Here is a 10,210-nt window from a genome sequence, read left to right as displayed (position 1 = left end):
TCTCTCTCACTCTCTCTCTCTCTCTCTCATTTTTTTTTTTTTTCCGAACCCTAAACTGGTTTCGGCTCATTAACGAACTTGGAACAAAAGACTATCTCGACTTGGAGCTTCACGATACATGAAGCAAGGTTCGGAAGGTATGAAGGCTCGGTTCGTTCTAGAACGTCTAAAACAAACTAGAAGAGACAAAAGACAGACTTAAGGACCGGGAGAAGGGAGCTGGGGAAGGTCGTGGCCTAAGGGCGTAAAGTTCCGACCACCTTCCCTCACGGGATTAAGAGTCTGGAGGAGAGCCGGGCTACTTAGGATCCCTCCCCAGAGCCTGGCTCCAAGTTGCTAGGGACGCCGCGCCCTTAGTAACCATGATAGAGAATGAGGAAGGGGTATCGACCGTGGACAATATAGTCTCACAGTTTAACACTTACGAAGATTTTCTGGACTCGCAGATTACCACACTGGACCTCTATTATCTGGAGGTAAGTGAGGTGCTCGCATCTCTGTCCCTCAACCTACCTGCCGGACTACCATTAGAGAAGCCTGCCAGGTTCTGAAAACATACGGATGAAAGATGGGTCCAAACTATTTCACCCCAATGCAGAAAAGCAGAGCCACAAGTGCACCACGCAGCTAGCCAGCGCAGGGACGGGTGCATCCTCTAAAAGAGGTTGCATTCAGGGTGATTCGGGAGGGGAAGCCCATAGTATTCCTTTTCCTCCTTTCCCCCTGACTCTTGATTCCCAACAGCCCAACAAATAGTAGTCAATTCCAATACTATCTGGAGTTTTTCCTTTGTAGATGCGAATCACAGATTATAGATTTGAAGATGGGAGGAGCCTTAAAGACCATCTAGTCCAATCCTTTTACTTAACAGATAATAAAATAGTCAATGACGTGCCTTAAATCACCCAGGTAGTAAATGTCAGAGGCAGCGTCTGAACTTGGTACTCTGACGACCTTGCTCTTGCCCTTTCCGCAGGGATCAATCGAAAAGCAGTTTTTAAAAGAATCTATTATGTAGTACAAGCTATATAATAGGTTCTAAGAATGCAAAGAAGAAAGTAAAAAAAAAAGTTCTGCCTTCTTAGAACTTATTATCGGGGTCCGAGTCGAGGTGAGGGAACAAAACTTCCTTCAAGGAGCATTAAAATCTGGGTCTGAATGATGACTCTATGCGATCCTGGAACCGGATTTATCGCCTTAGTCCTCGGTTTCCCAATTTGGAAAATAAGGACTTCAAAGTTTTCTTCAAGTTTTAACTTTCAGTGAATTTTATTTTCATTAGAATTTTACTATGGCTAAACTACCTTTCTATGGAAAGGAGAAATCAGAGTTAGTCTTACTGCTAACAAATCACTCGTCCCTAATGATTATTTGGGGAAAAGACTGCTTCTAGACTAGGGATTTGGGGGTTAAATTGTATGTAAGAACTTAAATCTATCTCTTGCCCTCTCATTACAGAAGTCTAGAGATTGTCTTTGTAATTACTATTAACAGATGCCTCAAACAAAACAGGTCAACTTCAGATTTTTATGTAGAGAACTGATGAATGTTAATAAAGTAGATTTCAATGAAAATCATTATGATCGAAGATTTTCACTTTAAAATAATTTGCTTTCTTTTTTTGTGTGTGTGAAAAATGTCTCCTTTCTCTCCTCATTTAACAATCTGGCTAAAGTATTGCTGTCACGTTTTGGTCTGGAGACCCCTTCATAGTCTTTAAAAGTATGAGGATCCCCCTTCAAGAATTATTGTTTATCTGGAAATAACTATCACTATTTACTATATTAGAAACAAAAACATCTATGTATTATAATGAAAACAGTTTTGACCTCCTAGACTGACAGAAAGGATTCCAGGGACCTTAGTTCCCAGACTATGCTTTGAGAAAGTTTATTTTCTTGTTTTTACACATGGATTCTTAATGTTGAGCCATATTAACATGTTCTTTGAAAAAAGTATTTAGATAACTGTCAATATAAGTGATTTCCTTTATAATAAGTGAATTCTGTGTATTTTATACATTTAAAAACATTCTCTGTAGTACATGTGGTTCTCTAAAGTGTCAAAAAGATCCATGACACCAAAAAAAAAAAAAAAAAAGTTAACAACTCTTTTCTTAGAGGGATAAAATCTCAAGCACAGAGCACAAAAATCATTGGAGCAATTATATTTTTATATTAAAACTTGAAAAAGTTATGCGAATAGGTTTAGAATATATTTAATACAATGATTTAACATAATCATATTTTATAATATATTATGAATAATATAAAAAATAAAACATGCATGATATACAATAACACAAATTATATGCAAAATAAAAATAATATATCATTTTATATGTAATATAACATAATAATTGTAATGTAAATAATAAAATGACAAAAAACAGTATCCCTCAAAAAAAAATCCTTCATCCCTGGCTCAATAATTTTTTGTTTACTTGAATTAAGATATCCTAAACCTGTGAATTGTTGGTGTAGGGATAATTGTTGATCAAATTTTTTAATCAAATCTAATAATAGTAATAATAACAATAATGAAGTTCTACAGTTTTTAATATTAAAAACCAGTTTGAAGGTACTGAGAGGTTAAGTGTACCTATAGGACTTAAATCCATATCTTTCTGTTTCAAAAGCTAGCTCTATGATCCACTATACCATACAGCTTACCCCTAACCCAATCATATTTAGCTTTATAAAAATGGATGAATATGAAAGGAAAAAACTTAAGGAGAAACTTTTAAAAATGATTTTAATATCAGCCAAATTTATCTTTATTATCTCATTATAAAACTGAAACATGATTCTGAACATAGCATTACATTACTATTAAGGTGGTGTTTTTCAATCTTTTGTTGTATTTTATTTTTCAGTTATTTTCTCCAGCTTTAATTTCCAATTCACAATTAAAAAAATAAAAGACTTATGTTGCAAATAAGTCATCTATCCATATATATAAGCATATACACACACATATATATAGTCAAACAAAACAATTTTCCAAATTGTCTATGTTCAAAAATGTCTCATTTTTTTACATTGAATCTATCTCTTTTATGTCAAGAGAAGGGTAGCAACAACAAAATTCATTTGGAAAGACAAAAAATAAAGAATATCAAAGGAAATAATGAAAAAATGTAAAGGAAGAAGGTTTAGCAATATGAGATCTTAACTATATTATAAGGCAGTAATTACCAAAACTATGTGGTACTGGGTAAGAAATAGAAAGGTAGATCAGTGAAACTGAGTAGACAAACAATTTATAGCAACAAATAAACATAAGAACCCAGTATTTGATAAGTGTAGACTTGGGAATAAATATTCATCATTTGGTAAAAATTGTAGGAAAACTAGAAAGCAGTATTACAGCAACTATGTATAGACCAATGTCTTACAATTAGGTCAAAATGGATACATGATGTAGATATAGAGATTTTTACAAGAAAGTAATAAAGATATGATCCCAGAAAAATGGGTTGAACATTTTCATAGGGTTCTCAACAGAACACTTCCACAGTGTTCTCAAATGCTGAAAGTACTGCTTACCTCAAGTTGAAATCAGTCATTCCTAGCTGAAGTTCCACCTGAAGAAAAGGTTGAAAGCCATTAAGATACTTTCATATGGTAAAGTACCAGATGCTAATTCTATTCCAGCTAAGATTTACAAGGTGGTGGTTCCAAAAGCCAATTGAAATTTTCCAGATTATATGGCAAGAGGAGGTTATGCCCCAGGAGTTCATGGATTTGTTCATTGTCCATCTTTGTAAAATTAAAGGTTATAGATTGTCCTGTGACAATAATGTGGGTGGTGGGGGATCTCTCTCTCAACTGATGCTGGCAAGATTTTTGCCAGAATTCTCCTTAATAGACTAACTCTACACCTGGAAAAAGATCATTTATCTGAGAGACAGCATGGCTTCAGAAGGGACTGATAACTTTAGGAAAAATGCCAGGAGCAGAACAAAGGTCTGTGTATAATATTAGTGGATCTGACCAAGGTCTTTGATACTGTCAGTTGATAGAGCTTATTGAAAATTATGTCAAAATTTGATTTGAGAAGTTCTTCAATACAGTATGTCAATTTCATGATAGTATGCTTGTTGGATTTCTGGACAATGAACAATGCTCTCAAATTACTAATGAAGTAAAAGATTGTGTGATTGTTTCCATGTTTCAGCCACATTGTCAAATGCCTTCAGTAAGAACACACATGGAAACAAAGTCAGGTACCACAACTGATGGTAAACTCTTTAACCTGAAAAAGCTATAAGCCAAAACTAAAGTGGAGCCTCTGTAGCTGAGAAGCTGCTCATGCTCCTTTTGGTCTAACAATTAACACCAAGAAAACAGAGGTACTCCATCACCCAATGCCATCATATATGGAACCACCAGTTACAACAAATGGAGAAGTTTTGAATGCTGTGGATCAGTTCTCTTATTTTGGCAGTATATTTTCTAGGGATATCCACGTTGGTAATGAGGTTGACACATCATTGCCAGAGCTGGCTCAGTGTTTAGGAGACTGAGGAAAAGTGTGGGGAAGGAGAGGTATTAGATTGATTACCAACCTGAAGGTCCAGAGACTTTGTGCTGACCTCATTGTTGTATTCCTGTGAAACCTGGACAGTCTACCAGCTCCATGCCAGGAAAGTGAATCACTTCCATTTGAATTGTCTTAGAAAGATTTTGAAGATCACTGGGCAAGATAAGACACCAGAGATACTTTCTCAAACTAAACTTCCAAGCATTCAAACTATATTGCAGAGAGTGCAACTGTATCATCTGGCCACACTGTTCAAATGTTAAATGTATATTTGCCAAAGAGATTATTTTGTGAAGAACTCACACAGAGCAAGTGGTGGTCAGAAAAAGCAATGCAAGAACACTTTCAAGTCTCTCTTAAGAACTTTAGATTTGATTATATGACATGGCCAGCATGATGCCTTTATCAGAGAAAGTTCTGTGTTCTATAAACAAGGCAGTAGCTCAGAAGAAACATGAGATGTGCAAAATGAGAGAATTCACCCTATTTGTGTCTAACCTGTGGTAGAGCATTCCAAGCTCATATTGGTCTGATCAGCCAATGAAAAACGCAGTGATGCCATTTTGGTCGTCTTTGAGAATTAAATACAATAAACAAACAACTTTGGTTTGTTTAACTTTGTTAAACAAAAACAACACAGAACATATTACTTAACATATTTATGGATAGCTACACAATTTATGAATAAACAAGAAATAGCAAAATTAGGTACAAGATGAATAATTCTTACTACATTGAATTAAAAAGATTTTGTACAAATTTTTAAAATGTAGGCAAGATAAGAAGGAAAGAAGAAAAATGGGGGGAAATTTATAGACAGTTTTTCAAATAAAGGTCTCATATCTAAAATACATAAATAATTTAATTATAAATCAGATTTATAAGAATGTGTCATTGATAAATGGTCAAAGGATATGAACAGTTTTCCAACAAAGAAATCAAAGCAATTTATAGTTGTATAAAAATGTTCTAAATCATTATTAATTAGAGAATTGCAGATTAAAACAATCTTGAAATCATTTTATACCTACCAGATTGACTAAAATGATAGAAAGAGAAAATGACAAATGCTATAGGATAGGAAAAAAAAAATTGGGATACTAATTGATATTGTTGGTGAAATTGTTAAGTAATCCAACCATTTTTGAGAGAAACCCGGAATATGCCCAAAGAGTTAATTAAAACTACCTATGCCTTTGAACTAGCAATACCATGACTAATCTACTTCCAAAGATGATTTGGGAAATGACATTTATGTTCTAAAATAATTATAACAGCTCTCTTTGTGGTGGCAAAAAAAAAAAAAACTGGAGATAGCAGAGATGCCATCAAGTGGGAAATGGTTGAACAAGATGTGGAATATAAATGTGATGGAATACTACTGTGCTATAAGAAATTATGAGTTCAATAACCTTCAGAAAATAAGGAAAGACTTGCATGAAAAAAGTGTTATCAAGAATCAATGCTCAAGTTGAAATCAAACACTCCTAGCTGAAGTTCCAACTAAAGAAGAGGTTTTGAATGCAAAGCACTAGGTGCTGATTCTAATCCAATTAGGATTTACAAGGTGGGGGATTGGATCCATTGCTCATATAAAAGCTCACTGAAATTTTCCAGGTTATATATATTGACATATATAGTATTTGGGGAATAAATAGGCAACTCCAAGAGAAGATTGTATATAGTAATAGCAATATTATTTTAAAAACGAGTTTGAGTGAATTACATTTTCACTGTTATAAAAACTAAATTAGCTATACACCATCTGCATCCAGAGAAAGAATTGATAAATAGAAATATGTATAGAACAATTTTATAGGTAGATAGATAGATAGATAGATAGATAGATGGATTTGTGTATAATAGTAGCCATTTCTATGGAGGGAGCAGGGAAGGAAGAAAAAAGAAATTTACTTTTCAATTTGTGCATAATTGATTTGCAATTTCGTGTAATCTTTTTATGTTATGTTATGGAAATTATTGTTTAATTCCATAAATTAACATTTTTCTTTAAATTAAAAAGAGAAAGAGCAAAGGATATCACAGTTCATCATCCATCCTGTGAAATTGTGATTAAAGATCTTAAGGTTTTCAAAGTTGTTGACTTTATAATGTCACATAATATTGTATAAATTACTCTCCTGATTTTGTTCACTTCACTCTGCATCAGCTCATAAAAATATTCCTAGGTTTTTCTTAAAAACCTTTTTTTTCATCCCTTTCATCATTATAATACTTCATTACATTCATGTATTATAATTAACCTAGCCATTCCTTATTTGATAGATATCACTGTTCATTTCTAGTCTTTTGATACTAAAAAAAAATAATAATAATAACTATTGTAGTTATTTTATACTTTAGTTCCTTTTCCTCTTTCTTTTAATATATAGGCCTCCTCTTCTTGGTTTTAGTATATAGGCCTACTTAAAGTATCAGTGCTTCAAAGTTAAGTGGACATATTTCCCCAATTCATTTCTAAAATGTAACAATTCAGAATTCCATTACAAAATTCATAGCGAGTTAATGTGGCTCTTTTCCCATAAAATCATCAATATTTTTTTCATTTGCCTTGTTGTTGTTGTTTTTATCTTTGAGTTACTTTCATTTGCAGTTTTTCTATTTATTAACAATTCAGAGCATTTTTTTTTCATATGGTTGTTGATAGATTGACTTTCCTCCTTTGAGAATTGCCTACTCATGTCCTTTGCCCATTTATCAGTTAGAGAATGACTCATATTCTTAAAAATTTAAATCAATTCTATTTATCTTGGAATTTGTTGCAGAGATTCTTTTTTGTAGGTGGTGTCTTTATTATGAAATTGGGTGGGGACACATTTTAAAGTGATTTCTGTCTCTGGAGACCAGACTTCACTAGGTCATTCTAGAAATGTATCCCTCCGTTAAGGGTAAAGATACAAATGATTCCTTTATTTCTGAAGGCATATTTTTGAAGTGAGAATTTTTAGTTTTTTTCTTAATTAAAAAATCTTTTGAGTTTTGAAATTTTAGTTTTTCAAATATTAGAAGGTAGGTTTAATTGACAGATATATTGGAATCAGGAAAAGCTGAGTTCAGATTCTGCCACTGGTATTGAACAGCTGAGTCAAGTTAATACTTTTTTTTTTTAGTTCTATAATTTTGGGGAGTATTTTGATTGGTGTGGCACTGAATAAATAGATCAGTTTAGGTAAAATTGTCACTTTGACTATGTTGGCTTGGTCTACCCATGAGCAATTAATATTTTTTCCAGTTGTTTAGATCTGATTTTATTTGTATGAAAAAGTGTTTTGTAATTGTGTTCATATAGTTCCTGGGTTTGTCTTGGCATATAGACTCCCAAATATTTTATATGGTTTACAGCTATTTTAAATGAGTTTTCTTTTTCTATCACTTGCTGCTGGACTTTGTTGGTCACACATAGAAATGGCAATGGGCTTATTTTATATTCTATAACTTTGCTAAAATTGTTAAATAAGTCAAGTAATTTTTTAGTTGATTCTTTAGGATTCTCTAAATATACCATCATATCATCTGCAAAGGGGAATGTTTTCTCATTGTCTATTCTAATTCCTTTCATTTCTGTTTTTCTTATTTCTATAATTAACATTTCTAGTACAATATTAAATAATTTGAAGTGATGATGGGTATACTTGTTTTGTCCCTGATTGTACTATGAAGGCTTCTAGTTTATCCCCATTATAGATAATGCTTGCTGATGGTTTTAGATAAATATTACTCATCATTTTAATGAAAACTCTCTTTATTCCTGTGCTTGCTAGTATTTATTAATGAGTGCTGTATTTTGTAAATGAAAATTTTCTACATCAGTTAAAATAACCATATGATTTCTGTTGGTTTTGTTATTAATATAGTTAATTATCTGATCATCTTCATACTACTGAATCATTCGTACATTCCTAGGGTAAATTCCACGTGATTCTTGTAATATATTGCTGTAATCTCTTTACAAGGGGTAATTTATATTTTTGTAGATATCCATCCATTTAATTTAGATTGTCAATTTCACTGGAATATAATCTGGCAAAATAATTCCTAACAATTGTCTTAATTTCCTCATCATTGATGGATCATTCCTTTTCTTTTTTGGGTTTCTTCTTTTCTTTTTTAAATCAAATTAGCTAGTGGTTTATTTTATTGTTTATTTAGTGAGGTTTTTTTTTTTTTACATAAAACCATAATCTAATTTAATTTATTAGTGCAGTGGTTTTCTGGCTTTCAATTTTATCACTCTCTCCTTTGATTTCAAGGATTACCAATTTTTGTATTTAATTGAGAATTTTTAATTTGTTCTTTTTCTAGATTTTTTTAGTTGCATGCTCAATTCATTTGCTTTTTTTCTATCTTATTGATGTAAGTAATTAGAAATATAAACATTTCCCCTAAGTACCATTTTATCTACATAATATAAATTTTGAAATGTTGTGTCATTATTGCCATTTTCTTTAATGAAATCATCAATTATTTCTGTGATGTGTTCTTTGATCATTTATTTTTTAAGATTAGATTAATTAATTTCTAATTAGTTTTAATCTTTCTTTCCTTTATTCATTATTGAATAAAATTTTTACTGCATTATAATCTAAAAAAATGTGTTTACTATTTCTGCTTTTTTGCATTTGATAAGTTTTTATGTTCTAATACATGGAAATTTTTGTTTAGGTGCCATGTACTTTCTATTCCCGTTCCATTTTCTCCAGAGATCTTTCCTATCTAACTTTTCCAGAATTTTATTCATCTCTTGAATTTCTTTCTTGTTTGTTTTTTGATTAGATTTATCTAGTTCTGAGAGGGGAAATTTAGGGTGCCACTAGTATAGTTTTACTGTCTATTTGTACCTGTTAATCATTCAACCATTCCCTCAAAAATTTAGATTTTATACCATTTCGTGCATATCTGTTTAGTATTGACAGGATTTAACTGTCTGTGGTACCTCTCAGCAAGATATAGCTTCCTTCTTTATCTCTTTTAACTAGCTCTATTTTACTTTTGCTTTGTCTGAAATCATGATTGCTACCCCTGCTATCTTCACCTGAAGTATAACAAATTCTGCCCCAACTTCTTCCCTGTGTGTATGTCTTTGCTTCAAAAGTTTTTCTCTTATAAACAACATAACGTAGAATTGTGAATTTTAATTAATTCTAGTATTTGCTTCTGTTTTATGGGTGAGTTCATCACATTGGCATTTAGAGTTAAGATAACTAACTGTGTATACCTCTTCATGCTATTTTTTGCTTTTCCCTTCTGCTGATTCTTAACTCCCCCCACCATTTCCATTCTCACAATCCTTCTAATCACCATCTTTCTCAATATACCCTCCCATTTTTTCAGTCTCCCCACCCCTTCTATTATGCCTATCCCTTTTTACTTCCAAATGGGGCAAGATAAATTTCTATATCCATCTGTATATATATGTTATTCCCTCTTTGAGCCAGTTTTGATGAAAGTAAGGTGTAAGCTTTGCCCATCATCCTTCTCATCTCCCCCTCTATTAAAATAGCTTTTTCATGCCTCTTTTATGTGAGATAAATTCAATCTCCCCATTCCTTCTTCCAATGCAATTTTATTTCTCACTATTTTTTTTTTTTTTAGGGTTTTGAGATATCATCCTATCAAAGTCACATATATCCACACTCTCTGATTA

At 32.3% G+C, this 10,210-nt stretch overlaps 1 protein-coding gene across 1 annotated transcript in view; it reads left to right on the top strand.

Moving 5' to 3' along the window:
- Positions 1–230: 230 nt before the first annotated feature.
- CFAP299 (cilia and flagella associated protein 299) overlaps positions 231–10,210 on the top strand; it is a 495,839-nt gene continuing 485,859 nt past the window's right edge. Inside the window, exon 1 of the mRNA XM_051965852.1 lies at positions 231–476. Coding sequence (XP_051821812.1) covers positions 363–476 — 114 coding nt within the window. The 5' untranslated portion in view covers positions 231–362. The remainder of the gene's footprint in view (positions 477–10,210) is intronic.

This window comes from Antechinus flavipes, chromosome 6 (assembly GCF_016432865.1).
Source record: "Antechinus flavipes isolate AdamAnt ecotype Samford, QLD, Australia chromosome 6, AdamAnt_v2, whole genome shotgun sequence".
NCBI lineage: Eukaryota > Metazoa > Chordata > Mammalia > Dasyuromorphia > Dasyuridae > Antechinus > Antechinus flavipes.
This window is presented reverse-complemented; position numbering and strand designations above follow the sequence as displayed.